Source organism: Halichoerus grypus, chromosome 12, assembly GCF_964656455.1.
Source record: "Halichoerus grypus chromosome 12, mHalGry1.hap1.1, whole genome shotgun sequence".
In the NCBI taxonomy this organism is placed as follows: Eukaryota; Metazoa; Chordata; class Mammalia; order Carnivora; family Phocidae; genus Halichoerus; species Halichoerus grypus.
The window spans coordinates 51,500,272-51,527,416 of record NC_135723.1 but is presented as its reverse complement, the minus strand read 5'-3'; the positions used below and the strand labels follow the sequence as shown (position 1 = coordinate 51,527,416).

The 27,145-nt window shown below is 36.9% G+C and overlaps 1 protein-coding gene and 1 pseudogene across 9 annotated transcripts in view; both read right to left on the bottom strand.

Moving 5' to 3' along the window:
- Window positions 1-27,145, bottom strand: part of HDAC9 (histone deacetylase 9) — a 911,036-nt gene that overhangs the window by 295,626 nt on the left and 588,265 nt on the right. For all 9 annotated transcript variants that reach the window (XM_078059350.1, XM_078059344.1, XM_078059346.1 and 6 more), the window contains one exon: window positions 2,904-3,081. In XM_078059350.1, coding sequence (XP_077915476.1) covers window positions 2,904-3,081 — 178 coding nt within the window. The remainder of the gene's footprint in view (window positions 1-2,903; window positions 3,082-27,145) is intronic.
- Window positions 13,884-25,658, bottom strand: LOC144379693 (BTB/POZ domain-containing protein KCTD5 pseudogene; annotated as a pseudogene).

The window sequence follows — 27,145 nt, the reverse complement described above, 5'->3', positions numbered from 1 at the left end:
AACAACGGACTGAATTCAAACATTTTCTCCCGGAAACACTGACTTGTTCTTTTCAAAAAGGGGGTGGTGTGGCTGCTCTATCTGGTGGCTGAGAATCCACATGGAAGGTGCAAGTTTGAAAAGGTGTGCCTTGAAAAGTATGTGAGTTAACAAATAACTTTTTAAGTTATGGCAAAAAGTACAGCTCTTACAAGATGGGTTTAAGCAAATCACCTTTACAATGTATTTGTTTTCTCCTCCTTACTTTTTAGTGGAACAACTACTGAGTGCGTGAGATTGTATAACCTTCTTTTGAAAAAAAACCTAAATATTTCCAAGGAACATACTTGAATGTCACTTTTGATTTTTTAAATGCATCTACAACAAATAGATGTTAAAAAATCAAAAGAAAGGAATTTAATGCTTAAAGATACTTCTTTTCAAACTTACTACAAATCAGTCTTAATAGTTCACCTCTGAAATCGAGATCATTAGAAACACTAAAATCCTGTGCATTTTTTTAAAGAGAGAGAGTGATCACACAGATGCGCATGAGCAGGGGAGGGGGTAGAGGGAGAGGGAAAGAGAGAATCTTAAGCAGATTCCATGCGCCCAAGGCGGGGGGGGGGGCGGACTCAATCTCATGACCCCCAGAGTAGAAATCAAGAGTCAAACGCAAAACCACTTAACCAACAGAGACACCCAAGTGCCCCTAAAATCCTGTTTTTAAAAAAATATGTTTATTTAATCACTAGGCAAGAAATGTGCCCTATCAAGTCCATTAAATATGAAAATAATCTCAAGTTCATTTCCCTACTTGTGTATGGAATACAAACTCTGATAAATACTAGGATGTTGACATTATAAGAAAGAAACTAATGATCTGGAATGACCCAGTATTTGTTCTGAATGATTAGGTTGTTTGTCATGCTTATATTATTACAGTTATAGTCTACTCTTTCACCTGGATTCTTCTAAGACTTACCAACCCTGTCCATCTGGCAACAGTGTTTTCCTAAACTTGTAGTATCATTCTAATATTCAGGGAACTTGCTTTATTCATATTGAAGGAACATCTAAAAGAAGAGGAAAGGCCAAAGCATGTCAGGAAAGGGTCACCCCTCTTAACCAAGAAAAGAAACTCAATCAATAGGATTTCAATAGCAGACAGCAATATACATGGGGACAGCACCATGAAACTTTATAATTAAGTTCACTTTAAAATTAAGGAAATAATTTTGAGTGAGTGGAATTGTCATTATGACAGGATGATTATTGCTCTGTGTTCTCTTTTGAAAGCTTATGGCTAAATAAAAAATACTTTCAGGAAAAAGAATTTAGAAGAATGTAATTCTTGAAGGCTACCGACCTGAAAACTACCAAAAGTATTCCTCTACATCATATATCTGGTTTTGAGGAAACACTCTCTAAAGACGAAGGAAAGAACCAGGCATGACTGAATCAAGCAGCTTCTGCTGACACTGGGCTGCAGTCCTGGGTTGTCTGGGATACCAGGGCAGGTCTGCTAGGCTCTAAGAAATAGAGGGATCCAAGGCAGTGGCTAATGTGGTGCAAGAAATATATGCAAATATACCCAGCCTGTAACTCCTAGGATGGAATGTTGGCTTGTGGTATAACACCTTATAAAAAGTAGTTCCTTTGCGTACTTATTAAAGATGTCTGTCAAAGTTAAGTAACTTGGCCATTCCATTCATTGATTTTTTAAATTTTTTTAAATTTTTTTTTTTAAGATTTTATTTATTTATTATAGAGAGAGCACAAGCAGGGAGAGTGGCAGGCAGAGGGAGAAACAGGATCCCCGCTGAACAAGGAGCCCGACGCGGGACTCGATCCCAGGACCCTGGGATCATGACCTGAGCCAAAGGCAGACGCTTAACCATCTGAGCCACGCAGGTGCCCCCATTCATTGATTTTTAAATAAGATGACATCAAGGCTTGGGAATGTGATTTTAGAAAAAGTGTTTTAACTTTTCCAAGCACAAAGGGTTGCATGAGGTCACCAAAGCCACAAAAACAAACTCTGAATCCTGAAAATTGATTCAAAAATAAATCAGATAACCTGTGAGAGCCTTTGAGAGAAGGTGCACATGAATACTCCCCTTGCTGCATCCAAGTTATGAGCCCCTTGGGGCTATGATATTTTTCATTTGATCAGCCACAAGTTTGAGAGCATGGATATCTTCTGGACCCCATTCTTGTGAAGACAGAAAGGAGTATTTATGCACATGGACATTTACAGCACAGTTCCTTTGGAGAGTGAATAGCACCCCTTTTTTGTGTATGTTCCAGACTTGACCTTCCTCTGGCCTTGGAATTATCTGGTTTGTTTTCCTCTGTAGCCAGGTTCTAAAATATCAAACACAGCTGTAGGCAAAGGAAAAGGTTGGTCAAATAGCCCACCCAGAGGTGCCATAATAAATAGAAATGGAACTAACGTATGTAGCTTGGCACCACTGTCTCCCAGGTGTCATTTGTATGGCAGGTCAGAAGAAAACAATGAAACAAACAAAACATGAAAAACAAACTGGGGGGAGGCACTCGTTAGAGTCAAATGAAGCCAAACATCATAAATTTCCTAGGGGCCATGACTACTAGGAGGAAGAGATTGAGGAACAGTGCTAAGGAATGTTGTAGGGATTTTGTTTCCAAAAGGGACCTATGCACCTGTTGATGTGTTTTCCAGGCCCTTGAATGATAACAATTTATGAGGCTATTAATACTAAGCCCAAGATTTATCAGATGTGCTGTTTGTCTTGTAGCCAATAGAACCTCATAAAATTTGGGTTGCATTGGGTTAAAATAGAGCGTTCTGCTATTGGAGTTATTCAGAGCATTTAAATCGCTTAATCCTACAAGAACGGTGCATTTAGCCTGCCTATTAGGGAGTCTTTAGGGATTCCTACCAGTTGCAGAGCCAGGCTGGAGGGGGCAGTCCATTGCTGGATGAGGTAAAATGGAGGCAGCAGGGGAGGAATGAGTCCTGGAGACAAGACGATGTTTCTCTAATCCATCCATGCCAACCACAGCCAGCTGAGCTTGGCGCACTGACAGCGCACGTGTGTGCTGGGGCTCCAGGAAGGGCTGTTGCCAAGAAAAGAGCACAGTAGAAAGAAACATGAGACAAGCATTGAGGGAGACACTGAGAACGACGTGTAAACAAATTAAGTTCATCAGGTCAGAGACATAATAAACGGTGTGAAGGGAAAAAGAAAAAAAAATAGAAAAAGAGAGAGAAAAAACAAGATCTAGTCAATAAATCCATTCAACAGATGTTTTCACGCTGACTGCCAGGGCCTGTCTGCCTGGCTAAGGAGGAGGTGATGGCAGGAGGCCTGTCAATTTGAACTGATTGAAAGAAACAGACCTTTAACCTCAAGAGGAACATCGACTTAGATTCATTTCCTATCTTGATAACAACGTTTTGAATATAGCTCAGGAATTTTTGCAACACAAAGTAGGAGAACAATTTGGCTGCTTTCAAATTGCCAGTAAGGCTCAATACTGAAAATTTTATCTTGAATTTATTCAGTAATATTGGTAATAAAATTTATGGGAGCCTAAAAATTACCAATTAAATGGCTATGTTTTAATACCTTTCAGTTTTTATATTATGGTATAGAACAATGAATTTTTCATAGGTTGAATGGTATAATCTCAATAGTATAAAATGTTAGTTTCTTTAAGAGCATTAAATATAATCACAATGATTTAACAATGTTAACATTCTTCATACTTAAGTTATCAAATCAAAAAGCCAGAGTTTGAAAGTTCCTGAAGATTCACTTAGTCTATTCCTCCGTCCCCAAAAAAGACAAATCTCTAAAACACAGACAGGCAGCTAATTTACCTATCAATACTACACACTATCTTCCCTCTTCTTCAAAATCATGGAATTCATAACCTCATGCTGCTCTTTATGCTCCTTTCCTTTTCCATATTCTGAACAAACACTGAAAATAGCTGAACAGTGATACAAAAGATGATTATCACATGCCACAGATAAAGAAACTGATATTCCAAAAGATTAATAAAGTCTTTTTAAGTATAAGAGTAATTTCCTCTAATTTTAAAATTTTACATGCCTTTCTGCTTTGATCTACCTGGCTAGCATTTACTCTTTCAAGACTTGATACAAACATCACTTCTCCTTAGTGAGGATTTGCCTTATCCTTCCTGTTACTAACCTAACCTGTTAGCACCCAACATATGCCATTATATGTGATACTTGTATTTTTTTTTAATTTTTTTATTGTTATGTTAATCACCATACATTACCTCATTAGTTTTAGATGTAGTGCTCCATGATTCATTGTTTGTGCATAACACCCAGTGCTCCATGCAGAACGTGCCCTCCCCAATACCCATCACCAGGCTAACCCATCCTCCCACCCCCTCCCCTCTAGAACCCTCAGTTTGTTTCTCAGAGTCCATAGTCTCTCATGGTTCGTCTCCCCCTCTGATTTCCCCCCCTGATACTTGTATTTCTATCTAGCACAAGGCTTGTTACATCCTAAGTGTACAAATTACCCACTTAGAATGCTAGCAAATCTACATGCAACACAACTGTACTCAATGCATACTACATGGTTTTATGTCATTACAACTTCCTCTGTATATGAGTTAATGCAGCATATAAATGTGCAAGTTATGATTATAAATATATATTTAGTTATAGACCATAGGCTAAGACTACCCAATTTTCAAAAAATTAATAATCATTTAAAATTAACTTTAAAGTAAGTTATACTTAAGGTTTATGTATATGTTGTTACTGCTGGTTTGCTCTAACTGAACCATCAATCAATTGGAAGGCATTTGTCACATGCTCAGGCTTTGAGCACTGGCTTTGATGATAAGGATGGGTTGGTCAGGATCTAGTTCTAGTTATAACAGTTTTAACACTTTGACAGGAGTCTAACTCTCTTGTTTTCTTGAGTGTCTCCATCTTCAATGCCCTGAGGATACAAAAGGTAAGGTTGATATAGTCCCTTCTCTCATGGAATTTATACTCAGGGGGAATGCAAATTTATAATTATGATTTGGGGAATTTTCTATGGGGAAAAGGGGATTTTCAGCATATGATCTAAAATTCATGGGTAAATATATACCTGAATGTCTGTAATCTCCATCCCTTCTGTCCCTTCCTACTGTAATCTCTTTAACCCTCACCTAACCTAATGCAAAAGGTCCTTGATTGATCACCCTATTTCTAACACAATCCATCCTATTGCTTCCTGCAAGAATTCTCTTCCAAAAGCCCTCTGTAAGCAAGAAGTTGACAAAAAAGTCTCTGAAAAAAAACCAAAGTTTAATGAACTTCCCCAGCCTGGCATTTGGACTCTCTTTGACCTGAGGCCAACCTGCATTCTCAACATTAAGTCTTCTATTCCTTTTCTAGGTTCTAGCCAAATCCTAACTACTGTATAACAAATACTGTCCCCAGGGCTATATTCTCATTATCATCAGCCCAGGGCACTACTGCCTTTTTTGGGTCCCTTCCTCCATAAAAAAAATATATTAAAAATTACATTCTATGCTTACATTGGCATACATTGGATTACTATATATTACTATAATATTCATTTTTTCATCAAAAAATTAAAATTTAAAATATTCTGTGGGCCCCTTAAACTATCATGGGTTCTGGGCACAGTGTCTACTATGTCTATGGATACTGTGGCCCTGATCATTTGTGTTCCACCAATCTATCTTTTCTGTATCATCCTCTAGATGTGTCTATACAGCTGCACATTCAGCAATCATACACATCCTCTAAAGAAAACCTGAAATTTTCCATAGAACCTTTGTAAGCTCCTATATTAAATGCCTTCCCTTTCCATTACATTCCCATCACACTTCGTTTTTCTCTTTCCTTTTCCCTACCATCATCTTTTCCATATTAGTTACTACATGCAATAACCACTTATTGAGCTCATACTCTGTGCCGGACACTTTGCTGGTATGTTGACCCTTTTTTATGTTTATTGCCTAGTCAGGATACAGATACTAAATATTTCTCAGTATAATGCAATTATAAATATAATGAGTGCTGTATAAGATAAATGCAGAGTTCCATGAAAAAATGTAAAGAAAATCTGATACAGAGGTTGAGGGAACTTCCATCTAAGAATGTGATGTTTAATTTGAGGTGGGAAGGATAAGTTGAATTAACCAGGTAGAAAGTGGGGAAAAGTTCTAGATAAGTTGTATGTGTGAGAGAGAAATTATCTTTCCATGTATACTATTGAAAGCTTTTTGAACTGGGGACTGAATCTAACTCATCTGTGTACTTATTTCCTGCTGCATTGCTTATCTTTTTCTTATGCTTTCTTTAAAAATATGTAACATATTTGGAAGTTAAAGGCCAATAATATAACCATGTTTTAGATGACTGGGGTTACTGAATGTTTTATCTCTTAATGAATAAATCAATGCTGTAAGAGCTCCAGGCAAATAATACCACCACCTTCCTTCTTTTTAAATAAAGTATATTTATTGCTTACTTGAGCTTCACAGGAACCCTCTGAGATAATGGAGTAACAGTTTGCTAAGTTACAAGCATGAAACAAATGTTACATCTTAATATAGAACTTCACAATAAAGTAGGCAGAATCCTACTTATCCAATCTCTAGAATTAGGAATATGGCCATATAGGTAAGAGACAACTACTTTTTCAATAGTAGTTATTTATACATCACATTAAGCGTCCATCCAATATCTATTGTAGATGCAGAAGAAAAGAAATCCCACGCTGGGTTGCACAGACAGGGAAGTGAATTACGCATGGCTCCCGATCTTGTGGGTTGACACCCCATATTCAAGCACTTTATCCTTAGTTGGTAAGTTCCATAAGGATAAGAGCTTTGCCCATTGATTCATATATTCCCATGCAGTGTTTCACATACAGCAGGTGTTAATAAATATAGGTTGAGTAAATAAATAGCAAGGAGAAACACAGTCATCCTTAAGATCTCACTGTAAGGATAAGATAAAACAAGAAAGCGTATTATAAGCAATAATAACATAGAAATACCGAGGAATGACGAGTGAAAAATATAAGAAAATAGAGACCAGACAAAACAATTATCAAAGGACAATACTCTGAAATTACTTAGTGTTGGAGCCAAGAGATAATGAAGGAAATGAATGATTTCAGGATTATTTTTCCTTTGTACTTTTATGAGGTTTTCAAACTTTCTATGTACCACCCATATTAAAACTTTAATTAAGAAAAATGGTAAATATTTTAAAAAATAAACAGTTGAAACTTAGACCTAAGAGCAGACATAGGTCAAATATTTTTGAACCTCTACCAATTAAAGGACTAAAGAAGAGAGAAAAGTTTATTCACTTTCAAAAGAGTTGGCTATATTATACACTTTTACAAATGAAGTATGGCTTTTAACATATAGGGGGAATCTTGACAATCCAGTAAGACACACATTATTATGCTGCATATTTGACACCAAAGTAGCACAAAATGGTATGCCATTTTTATTTCAGATGGATTTTACTCCTCAGCAATAAAAAGCTTCCTGCTTAATGCTGAAAACTGAGGTAGTATTTTTCTGTTGTAGCTGGAATGGACTAAAGTGTTTCACTAAAGCTTTTATTTCTATTAATAATTTTAATGAGAGATAATTTTGTCCATGGTTATTTTCCATAGTTCTAAGTACAAAAGTACATGTTTCTCTGTTGCATTGTCAGAAAAATAAAATGAAGAGTACAAAACCTGTTAATAAAAATCAGATGGATACCCGTTAAACTTTCACCTATTGAGCCCCACTAAAAAATGCCCATTGAGTGAATAATACTCTCTCACCTCAAAAAACCATTTTTGATTAAAATCTTTTAAATATACTATATTGAGTCTGTTTCTTAAAAAAAAAGATTTTATTTATTTGCCAGAGAGAGAGAGAGAGAACCCACAAGCAGGGGAATGGCAGGCAGAGGCAGAGGGAGAAGCAGGCTGAGCAAGGAGCCCAACGTGGGACTCGGTCCCAGGACTCTGGGATCACAACCAGAGCCGAAGGCAGATGCCCAACCAAGTGAGCCACCCAGGTGTCCCATTGAGTCCGTTTCTTAAGCATACATTAGTCTTTCTTTTTTCAGGTGATTTAATTGGGGATTTGGTTTTGATTGGTTACTTTACCCGACGGTCATTCCAGGAAATTCTCTCAGGTTACTGAGATGTGTAAGTCAGCCTTTTGTTATATGAAGTAAGTGGTCTAAGGCCACTACGCCTAAACATCATCTGTTTCCTCCCACTGATAAAAATTGTAAATTACTTTCACAGAGGAGTTATTACCCACCTATTTTATAAATTCTTCATTGATGCCTAGTAAGACATCAATGTTATTGAGGCCCTGGCCTTTCTAAATCATGGGGGATTGAAAGTGGGTAGGAAAGGTCTTGAGTTCTCTGTATGATAAGCACAATGTTCTCCCTTATAGTAAAATATTTATTTGGGGATGGCTTGCTAATGGAGGTTATGAGGTAATAAAGCCCCTAGGCAGAGGCAACTTCAAGGTTCTATTTTTTTGTAATAGCCATGATTTTTGGTTATGTTTCTGTTTGGTTTGGTTTTGCTTTCTTGTTGCCATTGCTCAGAGACCTGTTTTATGGCTTCTGTGTTTTCACTTTGTTCCGGATGGTTACATTTGCTTCCAGACATGTGGGTGGTTGCTAATTATGTGCTCTAATCAATATCATTATGCAATTTCAGCAAGAGCAAATACAGAAATAAAAAATTATAGTGTTTAATCTTTGAAATAATCATTGAAATAATCACAATTATTTGAATTAGTTTAATAAAATATATGACCTAAAAGAAAAAAAAAGTTCATGGGAAAATAATTATTAAAAAAAGTTAAAAATTCTATTTCCAAAGCCATTTCTTTAAAGAATATATGTTCCTTCTTTTTTGGCATTATGAGCAAATTTATATTCTTTTTGATTCACAGTGTTTTGAACTTCAGAAGTCTTGCTTTTCAGAAAATTAGAATTGTAGATATCCCTAGAACTTATCTTATAAAATGCCAAGGGGTGGTGGAAATTTACATCTTCTGAAGTCTTTGTATTATTCAGGATGGGTGTTTAAGTACTGGTTAACTTTAGACTTTTTAAAACTAAACATGCGTGTTAATAATTTAAAAGTAGCTATTAAATAAATAAAAATGATGTGCATAACTTTAAAGTAGACAAAAATTTTTGAAAAAGAGAAAGGGGAACCCTCCTGCACTGCTGGTAGAAATGCAAACTGGTACAGCACTCTGGAAAACAGTATGGAGTTTCCTCAAAAAGTTAAAAATAGAACTACCTTACAATCCAGCAATCACACTACTAGGTATTTACCCAAAGAATACAAAAATACTAATTCAAAGGGATACAGGTACCCCAATGTTTATAGCACCATTATCTACAATAGCCAAACCATGGAAACAGCCCGTGTCCATCGACTAATGAATGGATAAAGAAGTTGTAGTATATATATATACAATGGAATACTACTCAGCCATAAAAAAATGAAAGCTTGCCATTTTTAACAACATGGATGGAGCTGGAGAGTATTATGCTAAGTGAAATAAATCAGAGAAACACAAATACCGTATGATTTCACTCATATGTGCAATTTAAGAAACAAAACGAATGAAGAGAAAAAAAGAGGGAAGCAAACTAAAAAACAGACTCTTAACTATAGAGAACAAACTGATGGTTATCAGAAGGGAAGTAGGTGGGGGAATGGGTAATATAGATGATGGGGATTAAGGAGTGCAGTGGTTGTGAAGAGCACTAGGTGTTGAATGGAAGTGTTGAATCACTATACTGTATACCTGAAACTAATATTACACCACTATTAACTAACTGGAATTTAAATGAAATTTTTAAAAAAAGGGAAATGACAATTTAAATTTATGAAAATATACCATACTGATTAAAAAAAAAAAAAAAGCAAAACCAAGAAGCAATCAACCTAAAATAAATGGAGAAAAAATGATGGAGAAAAAAATGAAGTACCAAAAAAGCTGAACAACTATAATTCACAAAAGGAAATGCTAGAAACAAATCCCTACATACTTATACTAAACACAGTTGATATGAAGATACTCAATTTACCAGTTAAAAGATGGAGGGAGTCAAACTGAATTTAAAAGACAGAAAGGCTATATTCTTTGGCAGAGCAAGGTTAAATTAAGAAGGTTCTAGGAAGACATATAAAAAATACTAACAAAAAAGAAAGAAAGAAGGAAGAAGAGGAGGAGAAATCTTGTGCAGACATGTTGAAAACAGACAAAAAAGACTTAAGAGGGAAAATATTAGAAAACATATAAGGGTACATATAAAATAATATGAAAGTTTAATTAACAACAACAACAAATTTAAACCTAGGAACATCAGCTCAAAATGTTAAGAGCATAAACTGGCAGAACTATAAAGAAAAAATGAAAAATTCACATCATGGAAGGAGGTCATAACAAACTTTCCACAAAACAACCTAGGTTACAGAAGACTTGAATAACACAATTCTCTAGCTTAGAGATATATTAAATTTGCAACCAATAAAATATATTCTTTCAAGGACATATGTACATAATTACAAAACTGACCCTACAATAAAGCAAATGTCAACAAGCTTTTAAAAATTAGTACTTATAATGGAATATTATTCAGCCTTAAAAACAAACCCTGACATGTGCAACAACATGGATGAACCTTAAAGGCATTATGCTAAGTGAAATAAACCAGTGACAAAAGACAAATACTATGTGATTCCACTTACATGACATACCTAGAGTAACTAAATTCATAAGACAGGATGGTGGTTGCCAGGGCCTGGGAAAAGGGGTAAACAGAGCTATTATGCAAAGGGTAGAGTTCTAATTTGGAAAAATGAAAAAGTTCTGGAGAGAGACGGTAGTGATGGATGCATAACAATGGAATACACTTGATGTCACTGAACTATACACTTACAAATTATTAAATGGTAAATTTTTGTTATATATATTTTACTGGAAAAAAAGAATATCACAGATCATGTACACTGACCACACTGTAGTCAGAGATGTAAAGTGAGATGAAAAGATGCACTACATTCTGTGATAGAAAGAATTAATATCATAAAGATAGCAATTCTTCCCAAATTAATTCTGTAATGTTTCAGCTGATTCTAAATTTTGTATAGGAGATAAAAGGGAGAGAATAGCCATGTGAATTTTGAACACAAAGAATAAGTTGGGGAGATAGGCCCAACCAAGTAACTACACATACTAAAAGCTAAGTCATTTAACACAATAGAGTATTAATAGATTATAAATAGACCTATAAATCAATGGAATTGAACTGAGGATCCAGAAATAAACCTTTTCCTTTGGCCAACTGATTTTCACCAAGGGTACCAAGACAGTTCAAGGGAGAAAGAACAGTCCTTCAACAAACGGAGCTGGTTCAACTTCATATCCACGTGCAAAAGAACGAAACCGAACTTCTTTTCTCATACCACACACAAAAATTAACTCCAAAGGGATTACAGAACCAAATATAAGAGCTAAAATTGTAAAATTCTTTTAAGAAATATAGAAGTAAATCTTCTTAGATATAAGACCAAAAGAAAAAATGACCCCCAAAGTAGATAAATTAAGATATAATCAGAGGTAAAAACTTTTCTTTCAGAAGGACACCACCAAGTAAACAGATAATCTACAAATCAGAGAAAATATTTGCAAACCATATCCCGGATACGAGATTTGTATCCAGCATATATAAACAATTCTTACGCTTCAATAACAACAACAAAAAAAACCCAGTTCAAAAATTAAGTAAATTTTCTGAAAAAACATTTCTCTAAAACAGATATACAAACAGCCAATAAACACATGAAAAGATGCTCAACATTATAAGCTATCAGGGATTTGCAAATCAAAACCACAATGAGAAATAACTTCCCAACAACTACATCGGTTTATAATCAAAAAGATACGTAACAGCAACAGTTGGTGAGAATGTGGAGAAATTGGAACTTTCATACACTTGATGGGAAGGTAATATGACATAGCCACCCGCTCACAAAAATTTGAACATGAATGTTCACAACAGCACTATTCATAATAATGTAGAAACAACCTAAATGCCCATCAACTGATGAATAAAATATGGTGTATCTATGCAATGGAATATTATCTAGCCATACAAAGTAAGTTTTTTGTTGTTGTTCATTCATAAATACACAATCTTATTTGCTATTTTCAGGGGAGATTTAGGCATTAAACTGCAAGTTGATAAAATACAAATATCTAAAAATGTATACATACCCCTCAAAATAAATTTTAGTAAATTCTTAATATCTTTAAATTTAAAAACCGCAAGCCTGTCTATTAAGTCAGGGTCATAAATGAAACAACGCTAAATGACCAGAAACACCGCATAAGGTACAGCCCAAGGGCACCAACAGGCCTCCCTCCTCCAGGGGCTCTGCTGGGGAGATGGGTCATCTGGTGGCTAAAGAAGTTTGTGATAAACTGTTGAAGCCAAACATTTAACAATATACAAGAGACTTTACATAATGGAGCTAAGTCCTAAATTCTGGAGTGCTTGGTTAATCAGATTATTGGCGAAGGAAAAGAAAATAGAACACAGGCAGAAGTCTCAGAAGCATTTGAAACTAGAGGTGTCAGGGCCTCTGACCTACTGGTTAGCAGTCCCCGTGGTCAAATGAGCACAACTACCCTGGGAAGCTGCAGGTCAAGAAGCAGAGAGCTGCTCCCGCTGAGCCAGGTCTTGACTCTGAGAATCCCTACCTCCAGCTGAGAAAGGTCTGTTCTCAAAGTACTCAAACAGAAGTTTTTAAAGGAATCCTAGTAGCTTCAATGCCACGTCCCATGGGCAGAGCCCATGCGGGTTGTATATGAAGTCTCAAACATCCCAGAAACATCAGGGAGAATTGCAGTTATACAAAGAAAACAGTAAAGTGCCAGAAAGAGACACTTGTGATGCACTGTAAACATCCAATTTCATTGTGACCCGTCATTTCAGCTCCAGAAGCCAAGTGGTCAGGCCTCCCACACGGAATCCCATCCCAGCCGAGGCAAAGCCACCAGCTCCTCCACAAGTCCCTGAGACAGATGCAGCAAAACTTCTACTTCCTTTAAAATGATTAAATAGATCAATGCAAAATGTAGCAGCACTTTGAGGCATTTCTAAAAGGTAAAAACACTGGATAGGTTATCCACACTGGGCAAGTAGAGGTAACAAAAACCTCTCGCCTGGGAAAATACAAATCAGAAGACTTGACTGCCGTTCCAAGCCAGGGTCAGGCAGGAGGATCCTGGCTCAGGAGAAGGCCTAGGCCTCAACGCAGAGGCCCAGAAGGTAGTGAAAACGCATAAGCTGCTTGTGTCTTCAGCTGTCCACGGAGGCTGAAAAATGGCCAACCGATTGCACCTGGCAGGCAGGGCGGACTCCCTGGTGCGCAAACAGGTAATGAGCAACCACCTAGACCCCGGGACCACAGTGCTGCGGCCACCTACCAGTGAGGCCCAGGCATGATTACACACTGTTTATGTAGCACTCAAAGTGCTGCCCTTTAATGATCTTCCGGCTCGGTCGGAAGCGTCCTGTCGCAGGCCTGGGCGGCACTTGGAAAATTCCAGCAGAGGCCCCCACCCGGATGCCCACTAGGCCTGCATGCCTCCTCTGTGTGGGGACGCCCGGCCTCGCACAACTGGTCCTGTCTCTCACCACCACCTCAGATGCAGAAACAATTCACAACCAGATTTCTAGACAAATTGTCAAAAACAGGTTTCTTTTCACAGCCAAGCTTCTTCGACATGACAGTTGCATCTCAGGAAAAGGTAAAATGTTTCTTCAGCTGCCAACACTGTGTTCCTCATATCCTTGAACCCCGTCCTTGCAAAATCCTGGCTTTCTCGCTGGGCTCACTGGTCATGCCCTATGGGGAGTTATGTGGCTCCTTGGAAACCACAGAGAAGCACTTGGCCTGGTCTTCACTCCGGTAACCGTAGGAAGAGCCACTGCTGACCAGCTGCTCCAACTTCCAGCCCTCAAACGCCATTAATCTCATCCACGCGAGCTCCTCCTCCCGACACTGAAGCACGCGGTACACCACACCTGTGATGTTTTGCTGTCTCGTTCTCTAATTTTCTCCTTCACAAGTCTTAACTACTGAGGAAACAGAAAATTCTGCTTCCTCCAACACTCCTTACTCTGTCCAGTTCAGCCACGCACCAAGCAGGTGGAGATGCTGTTGCATCCTTGTCCAAGTCCAGGCCGGATGAGCCCGGCACAAACGGTACACTTAAGATTTCCGGTCGCACAGCATCTGCTAGGTGGTGAGGAAATACGCTCCGCCTTCCTTGCACTCGATGTACTAGATGCTGCGCCCGGGACCCCGAGCCGTGCCCTGCAGCAACAGCTCAGGCCGCCTCCTTCCACCCCGCAGTGGCTCCCCGAGGCGCGCTCCCCGAGGCGCGCTCCGGCCTGTGCCCGCGACACCACCACACAGTCCTTCTCCACCAAGATCTCAGCAAGCCACACCGCAGCGCCACAGAGAACACTTTCCGGTTCAGGGGGTGAAATGCCTCCAAGTGGTCAAAAGGTACAAACTTTCAGGGCTCGTGCCTGGGTGGCTCGGTCATTAAGGGTCAGACTTGATTTCTGCTCAGGTCATGATCACAGGGTCAAGATGGAGCCCGGCCTCAGCTCCACCTAATCAGCGGGGATTCCGCTTGAGATTTTCTCTCTACTTCTCCCTCTGCCCCAATCCCCTTTCTAAAAAATAAGTAAGTCTAAAAAAAAAAGGTACAAACTTTTAGTTACAGATAAGTCCTCGAGATATAATGTACAGCATGGCGACTGTAGTTAATAATATAGTATTAAGTATTCAAGAGAAAAAAGTAATGAAGCGCTGATGCATGCTACAGCATGGATGAATCCTTGAAAAAATTGTACTAAGTGAAAGAGGACAGTCACAAAAACCATGTTTTGTACAATTCCATTTACGTAAAATGTCCAGAATAGACAAATTTTCTTTTATGGAGACAGAAAGTAGATTCACAGTTCCCTAGATTAGGGTGGGAAATTACTGCTGATGGGCACAGAGTTTCTCTTGAGGGTGACGACAATGTTCTAACATTGACTGTGTTGATCGTTGTACAGCTGTGTGAATATATTAAAAACCATTGAATTGTACACTGAAGTGACTCAACCGTATGATACGTGAATTATAACACTTTTTTCATCATAGTGCGAAAGGTTTCTATCCCATTACCTCACAAGATAAAATATATTTACAAATAATCTTTATTTCATTTTTATCTCACCTTTCTTAATTTCTCCTTTTGTGCATATTCTGTTAACATGAATAACATAAATAAATAAGTGGTATGCTTATATATTTGGAAAGATATATTTTATATCTGTTTATATGTATAATGGTTATATACATAAGTACCTGCTAAAATATTTGTATTACTTGTGATTAAGAAAAAAATTGTGGACCATAAGAGTTGGAGAGTAAAGTGCTCCTTTTTAAAGTAAAACTTTGATAAGGTAGAGGGTACCTTCAACAAATACCTAAGACTGTTTATTATTCCCCTTTTCCCATAACAATGGGCAGTATTTCTGAATTCTAGTGTGCAAGAGTGGCATCCAGTCCAGGAGAAGCTAGAATAACAAGTCTGTGCTCAACAACAACAGAAAGCACTATTTCTATACTAACCTTCCAGTTCCTAGTGGTGGCCCCTTGTAGCAGAGGTCAGGCTCCAGGTAGATAAATTATTGTTCCCACGTACTCACTGGTTGCTTCCAGTGAGGTCAGGTCAGTCTCAGTCCCTTCTTCTCAGGTTCTTCTCATTCCAAACAAGAGTCTTTGCTTAGCATATTTTTCATGCCATCAAACAATATACAAAAAGGCACAAAGGAAAGGTAAAATTTTATATGTCAAATATTATCCTCATTTTCAAATCATGAGGAATCTATAAACAACAGTATGTCTCCTAAGGCAGAGCTGTTGGTAGCTGAACACTACAAAGTATTCAGGTAAAGCATCACCAGCAGAATCAGGGGGAATAGTTTTCAAGTGTAACTACCATTTATATACGTGTGCAATGTGAGTGAGTATGGTGTGTAGTTAAACCATGATTCTGGATCGAGGCTTAGAGGTTTATTTTATCCTATAAAACTGAACCTATTTGACAACATTGTTCCTCCATTAGGTGGAATGTTGGTAAAAGTTACTACTATGTACAGAGTATGTAAATTGATTCTGATGCATTTATAGACATCCTCAGATATAAGAGTTCTGGGAGAAAATACATTACTAACTTGGTTGCACTTTGCATTTATATCTGTGGTTCCTTTAGAAATGTTTAAGATCCAGCCACTTTGCAGTGCTCTTGGAAAATGACCGTTTTAAATCAGTGGGGATTTTACTCCACTACAGAATACAAAAGAAACCACATTTGAATTTTGAAATTAAATAAGTAGCTAGTCCATAATGAGTAATTTCTTTCACAATAAAAAGTAAAGAAAACAAGTTATATTTTTGTTCCTTTATTTGCTTTTTGGTTCTACATTTTTACAATTGCCTGTAGAAAAAAAATTTCAAGAGAATAGATTGAAATTATTTTAATTACAGAACAGCCCAGAGGAAGATGACATTGTGCAATGGCCTAGACCAGTATCCTCTGTCTGGTTGATGGCCAATGAACAGTGCAGCATGAACAATAGAGCGCTGGTCTAGAAATAATAGCCTGAAGATAAAGAGAGAAAAATAGGGGTTTCTTTTGACTATGATGAATCTCTTGAGCATTTCCTTTATTCCTCCCCTTTGATAATTAGAGTCCAGATATAAAACAAATCAGAATGAGAGGGATGACAAGCAATATAAATCATTGCTATTTAAGATACATGAATTTGATAGATTTATCTTGAATAAGAGTTCTTAGCCTAGGTTCTCTGGACGAATTCTAATGGATATAAAACCCCCGAAATTTTGTACAAAGTTGTATTAGTATGTGTATCTGTGAATTTTCTGGAGAGACAGTCTGCAGCTTTCATCAAAGAAATTCTTAATTTTAAAAAACGTTATGAATCACAGCTCTAAAAAATGCAGTAAGTGGCCTTAATAATATCCCACTAATTACAACTTTTAGGTTTCTCTATTAATGAACCAGTTTTATGTCCAGAGTGGATTGTTTTAAACCTGTGTGTTTAAACATATAACAAGGTGGGCCAAGTAAGTAGGGTGAGAACTCCTACAGATTCAGGGATTTAGGTTTTATACCTTCACCTCTCAGCCCAAGAAAACATCTTACCAAATTCAACATTAGGAGAACCACCATTTTTCACTACCAGTCTCCAGATCCAATTACATGTGTGCAAATTACCAAATGTCAAGTTCTAGAAAATGTGTGACTTTATGTCCATTTCACCCTGTCTCCCAAAATATGCATCCGTCAAAGGCAAGATATTCCAGTTTTCTTTTGTCACCAAACTAGAAGCCAGTTATTGATAGCTCCCTGCTAAAATGTTTGGCTAACAAAAAAAGGAAGAGAAAGAATATTGTTTAACCTGTATTCCTTCTGGCATTTAACCACAAGCGTCCTCTTAAAACAGAAAACTTTCCTCTTAAAATAGACAAGTGTTTGAGGAGGCACACAGCTCAACCTGTAGCATGTAAAGAAAATATCTTAATTAAACACTTGTCTCTATAAGTTGGAGTTGAATATTGCTGTTTCCTCCACAAGCACACCCTTACCAATAATCCTAGGATCCATTTGCTAAGATAAACATAATATAATACACCTCAAAATACTTAAATTTTTGAAAGGAATGCCTTTGTAAATATTTCCTCAAACCTAAAAAATAAATATCACAAAAAAGGCATTGTAACTTAAACAATTCTGTAATTATTTCTTGACTTTGGTGGAATTTAATGAATTAATTAATCTGTTCACTCATTCACTATATTAAAAGTCTATTAGATGTTGGGCATCATGTTAGAAACCAGAAGATACAATGACAAATGAAACAGATACAGTCACTCCCCTACGAAGTTTATAGTCTAATGAGGGGGACAAATATTCATCAGTTCTTCACAAATAAATATAAAGGAGCAACGGAGGTAAGGCATATAAGAGTCAAGAAAAACTTCTCCAAGGAAGGGATATTTGAACCAAAAAATGAAGAATAAAAAGGATTTAAGTTGACAGAGAGGAAGAAGAATGTTCCATGTGGAGGGAACAGCATGTTCAGAGTGGGTCTGGTGGTAGGGCACCTGGTAAGTACATGGAACTGGTGCAGGTCAACATGGATAATTATGAGAGGAGCCTGCGGCATGTTGAGTGAGGCCGTACAGAATTTGCATCCTATATACCAAACAATGAGTCATGGAACACTACATCAAAAACTAATGATGTAATGTATGGTGATTCACATAACATAATAAAATAAAATAAAAATTAATTAATTAAAAAATAAAATAAAATAAAGAGGCTGAATCTTAATCCTAAAAGCAATGGCAAGTCAATGAATAGTTTTAAGCTCCCAAGAGTTTGGGCCTGGGGATTGGACATTCAGTGGGGTTGATAAAAACAGATTCATATTTTGAAATGATCATTCCAGCAGAATAACTCATATTTTATGTAGGGTGGATAACTTCATATTCATGCACCTTCCTAAGCAAACTAAATAAAGTTATTAAAAAGCATAAAAACTCCTAGGTTTGTACTCCAACCCTATCATTTTACAAATGTGAAAATTAGGGGAAATTTACATAACCTCTCAGATCATCTTTATAAAATGAAATAATAATGTGTATCTGATGAGTATGTTTTTTATTTTAAACTAAAATTGACTCTCTATTAGCAAAGTAACAGGTTGTTGTTGGGTCAGTCTTCTACCTTATCTCTGGTCTCATGACTAATATCACAGTCTCAAGGTTGTTCAACAACGTTTGCCCACTTCAGCAACCATCAAATACGGTGCTTCTCAGATTCCATGCTTGTTAAGCTCCTTTGCCAGAATTATACATGTTTATTTTTCTTACATATATTTTTATTGTTTTACTAAGATTTTATATTAATAAAGCTTCTTGTATTAAAGCCCTGCATAGTTATCAGGATAACAAGACAAAGCTTTGTAAATCTATTGTGATGTGTCTTATCTTAATATCTTTTAGCTATTGTTTTCTAAAATATTCCTGGTCTTAACCCTCAGGGGTCAATAACTGTTATCAGCTCACCTACCATGCTTATCACAATACTATTAACCTTGTTCTTTAATTAGTAACTTGGCCCATACTAACAAAGGTGTGCAGACTCTGCTGAGTGGTCTCACTTGCTGCCATAAATTGTCGACATCCACCAAGAGCCAAATTTTCCTTTATTAAACTCACTTTCCACGGTTATTTCTAAAGGCTATTGCCCACTGTATACGCATATCAAAGTCTTCAGTCCTGCTATAAAATTTGTATTGTTTTAGCCTCAACTTAGATTAACTTCAACTACCTGATTTTAGTAGTGTTCATCAAGTGGAAAAACATGTTTTTTTTATTACAATAGGATATCCTTTTAGGTCTCCGATTTTTTTCAAAATATTTTATAGTTTCTGAAAGAGCATAGTGGTTAAGGGGTATGGGATCTAAAGCTAGATTGCTTGGATTTGAATTCTAGCTCTGTCACTTGTTAGCTGTGTGATTTTGGAAAAATTAAATTCTCTAAAATGAAGATGATAGTTGCAACTATGTCATAAGATTTTCATAAGTATTGAATTAGTATATTAATATACATATTTTATAATGGTGCCTGGCATATATTGAGCATTATGTAATGTTAGTTGTAGTTATAATGGTTGTCATCGATTACACCAGAGCTTATCAGCAATAATAGACACTGTAATTAATTCTTTAAACTTATAATGTGGAATTAATAATAGGGCAATGTTAATTACACTTTTGTTAAAACTCTCAATTAAAGAAACTTAATCAGGATAGCATTTTGTTAAGATTCTGACAGTATATAAGAAGGCCTTTCCATTTGTAGCTTGAAATAACAAACTAGTACTTAAATTGGTACAATGATCATATTGCCTGTGGTAAGAATTTTTTTCAGGGTTTGCATCAGAAATGACTATTTTCATAAATTTTAGAAGTTAAATGATAATGATTCTCAATTTCAAAAAGTTTTCCCAGGTTTCCCCTTATAACCGATCTTCGATAATTCTATCTTCCCTGAGATTATCCTATTTGTTGCACTGCACTGTATTTAAAATGTTTATCGATCTGCCTTTATCCTTTCCTACTTCTGTGGATACAGACCAATAGATTTCTTTTTAAAATCCTAAAGGGGAGATAGCTATAACTTAGTATTAGCAAAAGAACCTTGAAATATCTAAAAAGAACAAATGCATAATATTTAGTACTATTAGATAATGCTTCAAATTACAGTTTAAGATCCTGTCTGATATTATTTGGTTTATTTGGATTTAATTCTGAATAGAGTGAGCAGAGACAATGTAAATTTCACTAACATAAATTCCTGGCATACATGAATGAACTCTTCAATTTAAGTTATTTTGTGTCTCTGAAAAATATAAAATAATATTATCATGCATATTTATGTACATATTATTATTAATAAAGTATCAAAATTGCTACTGAAAATTATATTTATGAAGTAAATCAGAAAATGTGCAGTAAGTATGAATAAGATATTTAAAATGATTATGTTCAATTATCACTGAACTTACTATATTTTATTTATTACATGTCAGTAAACATGCAATACCTAGTGTTACTGGTGTGACTTTTTATCTGCTGCATTCTTCAGCAAAAAAATAAATAATAATAATTATTGTTCACAACTTGCTCACAATTTGTTCACAACTTAGTAAAAGCTAAAATAGTTCTCATTATTATTAGATGGTAAGTCTGTCATTAGTTATACCTGGAGATTTCAAACCATACTTCTTAGAATATGGGGTTTGAAGTAAGGTCATTGGAGGAGGTTGCAATAGATGAGGGATGAGAAGAAAACTGAAAGTGTGTTGTTAACCATCTTTAAGAGTTTTAACCTCATTTTAGGGCGCCTGGGTGGCTCAGTTGGGTAAGCGACTGCCTTCGGCTCAGGTCATGATCCTCGAGTCCCGGGATCGAGTCCCACATCGGGCTCCCTGCTCAGCGGGGGGTCTGCTTCTCCCTCTGACCCTCTTCCCTCTCGTGCTCTGTCTCTCATTCTCTCTCTCAAATAAATAAATAAAATCTTTAAAAAAAAAAAGTTTTAACCTCATTTTAAATGCAGTGAGTATTCACTGACATATTTTAGAAGGTGAAAGAGCATGATTATATTTGCATTTATGGAGGACTTAATACTTCATTTTACTTGAATGGAAATTGAAAGAGTGGTTATTGGCAGAGCTGATGAGTCATGACCAGTGGGCCATTGTATGAGCCACAAATCCTTCATCCTGCCTGCCCAGTGCTCCCTGAATCTGTTGGATATTTGCTTTGGTTGGTATGAGTTTGCTTTGTGTTTGGTGAAGGGAAAAAGAGGAGTTCTGCTGGGTTATGAGAGAAAAGATGGGACAAGATGAGGAATGGAGAGGAGCAAACTAGTCTGCCCTCTGTTTGGCCCCACTGAATGGTTATTGGAGCTCCAGGAGGCCAGGCCTTCAGTTAAAGGGTGAAAAGACCTGCTTTTGTATGAGATTTAAGGCACAAGCACTGTTCTTTGGTGCCTCCTATGACAAAACGGGTCATAAAGTTTGAAAGAGGGCATTTTCTCATTTTTGGCAGAAGAAATCATTTAAAACTAAAGGAAATGAAGGGCCTTTTGGCATTCTGATGATTGATTGTAAAGCTTTGAGAATGAGGGACGCAGCAACCCAAGTCTGGGCAGTGGTGGTGGGCATGGCAGATATGGCAGGAGTTGGTGGTGTTCAAGTGAGCATGGACTCATTCCTGAACACATAAGTACTAGAGAGCATTGAATCAGGCTCTTGTTCCAGAGTTATGGAATTGGGGACTATCATGACAGCAGACAGTGGGTAATTGTTGCAAATGTGACCTAATTTACTCACTGGCCAGCCACATGGATTACAAATGAACTCAATGAGTCAGACTACCAGAGACAAGCAGGAGACTCTATGGTAATCCAGCTGACAGTGCTAGGTGGTCAGACCCAGGACTGCAGCAATAGGTTGAAGAGAGGAAGATGGACCTAAGAGATATTTAGAAGCCAGAATCAACATCATTTGATGAATTGGGAAAATGTTCCCTACTTGAGGGAAATGGGGAGCAATGATGAAGAGCATGGATTCTGAAATCAAACTGTTTTGTGTTTATCACTCAACAGCTGTACAACAGTAGGCAAGTTACTTCTTAAAACCTCAGTTGTTTTGAATTTGTAAATTTTGAAAAACAGTAGTATCTATTGCTAGTATCTAATATAGATTCTTGTTAAAATTAAATGAGATGATCCACCTAAAATATTTAGCACAGTGCTAGGCACATTCTACACATTCAAACATATTAAAAATTATTACCAAACTTGCAGAGAGTATTCAAATTATGTATAAATCAAATTGTTAATTTTAGAAGGTCCTATTAAATGCAAATTTTAAATGTATGTTCTTTACCATTGTTAGTCTAAAATCATATTTATATGTATAAATGTACATACATATGCACATATGTACAATTGGCTAATTTTCACCACTGAATAGTAACAAATGTGTTACATAGACTTTTTTCTCTATTCCATGTGCTCTTTATTGTTATTTAAACTCAAGTGGCTTTCCTTGTTAGGGGCATAGCACATAATTTTTCACTTAGCTCATCTAAGAGCAATTGATGCACCTTCAACTCCTGGGCATAAATGCTAGTCATCCTGTTAGATGAACAGATGTATCATCACTGACACTATCACCAATATGCTGATTGTTAATAGGCTAATATTCTGAATATTTAATTGCCTTTAGGCTTTGATTATACATGAATTTTTCCTACCAGAATATGTATATATGTGTGTATATACATATGTCTCTATGCATATACATGTATGTATGTTGTGCTTTTGTGTACATCTGTGCATGTATATAAGTATGTGAAAATAACAGCTTGGAAGAGAGATTATATAAATTCAAGATTTCAAATAATTAAACAAATACAAAAGTGACATAAGATGAAACATCAACAAATTGTGATCATAAATAATCAAAATCCTTCTTCCCTGATATTTCTCAGGAGACAGCTCTGTGTCTAGGACGGCCCTGGCAGAACCCTGACTTAAGTCTTGAGAGGGAGTAAGGAATAGAATCACAGAGAAAGGAAGGTGCCCTATTACTTGCATGATAATCTCTGAAATTCCCCTGTTTAGCTTCTAAATGTATGAGGAAAAGAGTGAGTCTCTTTTGTTCATCATTAGATGCCCTAGTCACAAATACAAATATATCACAGTGCTCAATAAATATCTGTGAATCAAGCTATACTATTTGGGGTTCTGAAAACTCTGAGTATATTTTTAAATTTTAATCTAGTTCTTTAAAAATACCTTGTTTAATAGATATAATTTAACCCATTTTACCAATGAGAAAATTGTTCTCTAATATGAAAGTGACTTGTTCATGATATATGGCAATTAAATATCTGGAATTGAAAAAAGATCCAGTGTTCTTTTTGCTTGGTCGGGAGTCTGTTTTAACAACTATATTAGTTAACAACTATGTTATTTTCTTAATAATATTTCAAATTATACACATGTACGTGTGTGTGTAGAGACAGGGTGGGGCGGGACGGAAAAGAGAGGAGAGAGTGTACTTTAATCTATATTGATTTTTTTTTAAGATTTTATTTATTTATTTGACAGAGAGAGAGAGAGAGAAAGAGCACAGGCAGGGGGAGCGGCAGGCAGAGGGAGAAGCAGGCTCCCAGCAGAGCAAGGAGCCCTACGCGGGACTCGATCCCAGGACCCCGGGATCATGACCTGAGCCGAAGGCAGACTCTTAACTAAGTGCCACCCAGGCATCCCAATCTACATTGATTTTTTAAATTGATTTTGTGAGTTTTTGTGTTCCACATATAACTGGAAGTTGAGTTTTCACTGTCAAGTGAGTGACCGTATTAGCTGGGATTGTCCACAGAGACAGCAGCTGACCTACACCTCTGACCTCCATCGGGCACTCTTTCATGCCTAGAATCTTCCCTCTCAGTTCCCCATTCTTAGCCCAAAGCTCTCCTTGTTGAAGTTTTCTCACTCCCTGTCTCCCATTACTGCAGCTTGTAGACCTCACTGTGACTTCCATTCCCTTCAGCCCTCTTTTGGCTTTATTTCTGTCCCTTTCTAGCATAAACTCCATTATCACTTCAAGCACCCAGAATACTGGTGTTTTTCAGGGTCTTTCCCCAGATCTGTAACCTCTTCATCAGTCTCACTATGTGCTTTCTTTATTTTTAAATTAATGTTACAGAGCGCTGCTAAAGAAAGCCAAAAGTTAAGCAGTAGGTGCCCTTCATTATAAATTCAGTCTCAAGCCTCAGCTGGCCTCTCAAGTCAGCTGGATAATCTGTCTCTATGTCCCAAGTCCCCTTCCTCCCTCTTTTCCCTTAGCAGCTCTTCCAAATTCCCATCATTCTCCGTAAACCCTTGACCCCACTCAGCAAATGACCTCACCTTCTACTTCACAAAGGAAATAGAGGCCAACAGACAGCAACCCCCTCAACTTCCTGCCCCCTCCTCTACATTCTTATCAGCACCCACATCCATCCTTACCTCTTTTCCTCATTTTTCAGTTGAAGCAATGTCTCTCCTCTTAGCCAAGGCTAATCCCACCACCTGTGATCTGGATTCCATCCCCTCCCGCTCCCTCAGGGACATGCTCCATCAATCATCCATGCTCCTGTATCTTCAGCCTCTCTTGGTGTACTGGCTCTCTCCCTTCTCCATACAAAAAATGCTCTCTTTGCTTACAACTCAAATACACACACACACACACACACACACACACACATGCTCCTTTCCACCCCCCCCAACCTCTTCAAGTTACTGCCAAAACTTTCTCTTTTCTTTCTTAGCCAAGCTTCTTAAAAAAGAAAATTTCCTCTGACTTTAATAGGAATACATGCTCATTTTAGAACATTTAGAGAATAAAGATTTTCAAAGAAGAAAATAATAATTGCCCATAATATATACCACCCAGAGATGACAATTGTTAATATTTTGGTTTTGGATTTTTTTAGTTTTTTCTCCCCCTATAAAAAAATTGGGTTTCATACTGCATAAAAGTTTGCATCTTGGGGTTTTTTTTTTTTTTTTTCACTTACTGTGACTGATCTCCATATTCTTAAATACTAAATATCTGTTAGTGGTTGTTTATTATTGCATTATATATGTAACAATTTAAATGCCTTCTTTATTAGACTGTTAAACTGTTTTCAATTTTTCTCTTCTACAAATAATCATAAACATGCTTCCTGAAGACAAATCCATGCTTTTTCTCTCCTCCTACTTACTTCTCTGCCTAAGACAATCTGTCTTCTACCTCCTTCATTTTAGATTTCTCTCATTAAAGTTACCAATAACTCTTTACCAATGTTAAAGAGATTTTTCTGGTTTATCTCACTGAGCTTCTTTGAGGTACTCGACATTGTTAGTGATTATTTCCTTGAAATAATCTTCTACTCCAGAATCCAAGAAACAATGTCCCTATTTTCTACTCTTCTAGGTCCTCCGTATCATCCCCTTTGCATATTCTTCTCCCTGGTCTTGCCTTAGAAAAATGGCTTCCCTGGAGCTCCATTCCCAGCTCTTGGCTCTATTACTACACTTTGCTCTTGGGGGTAACCACTGACTCATCCTTCACTCAATATGTTGCTGGTTTCCAACCTGCATACCCAGTTGGGTTTATCTCCTTTGGGGAGCCTTTTCTACCTCTCAGTCAAGCACTCTGAATTCTTTTTCCTTTTCTAAGCTTTTGTGGAATCCTATACCTAACTCTATCATAGCATGCATTGCTTTTAATTTAACTGTTGGTGACTTGCCCTTCTCTTTCCAGGGATTCTCAACCTCAGTAATATTGACATTTGGGGCCAGATAATTCCTTGTTGTGGGGCTCTGTTCTATATGTTGCAGGATGTTTAGCAGCATCTTTCTCCTCTATCACCAGATGTCAGTAACAACCCGCCACAGTTGTGATCAACAAAAATTTCTGAAGACATTGTCAAATTCCCTTGGATACAAAATCTCCCCCAGGTTTCAAACCACTGGTGGCTGTGCAAGGGTAGGACCTGTGTATTCATTACCTTTTGCCCATCCCAGTGTCCAGCATATAAATGATGTCAAAAAAATGGACCAAAATACAAGGTAAACTGAGAAAAATAAAAATTAATAGGAACAGATTATTGTTCTTAAAAAACATTCCATTTTTATTGTCAACCATCAAGCAAATATTATATTACTAACAAGTTTCCTTGATCCACGGTAGGTATTGAAAATCAGCAAAGTCCTTAACCTCAAGGAGCTTACAATTTTAGAGAAAATAAATGAGTCAGACATGCAATCAACATGCATATGGAAACTTAGTTATATGAACAAAATGTTTAGGTTTGCTGTAGCAGTTTGGACATTTTATTACTACTCAGGGAAAAGAAAGCAAAAAAGGAAATCTTTCAGAGAAGCTAGATCTTTTATCACATAGGAACAAAAGACCTGGTTGGTACAAAACTAAGAGAGATGGGGCATTTCCCAGTCATATGGGAAAGACTGGGGAAAGGTTCAAACAGATGGGTCAGGATCTAGGTCTTCAAGGACGCAAGTTTGCCCAGATTATATACATAAAGCAGATTATTTCTCTGAACTATAGGATTAATTTAGCTACTGAGGATAGGTTCATGTTTCATTCCAGTGAAATAGGTTATATTGCCTAAAATGTTTTAAATTAATTCAATTTAATTAGAAAGCATGGATATATGTGTTCAGTTAATCATTGGCATACAAGATGGCAGACCTATTTAGATAAGCAGATATGAGCAAATAAGGAGTCGTGCTCCACAAGCTATCCCAGTTTTTCTCAAGCAAATTTTGCTCCCCAAAGGACATTTGACAATGTCTAGAGACATTTTTGTTTTTCCCAACT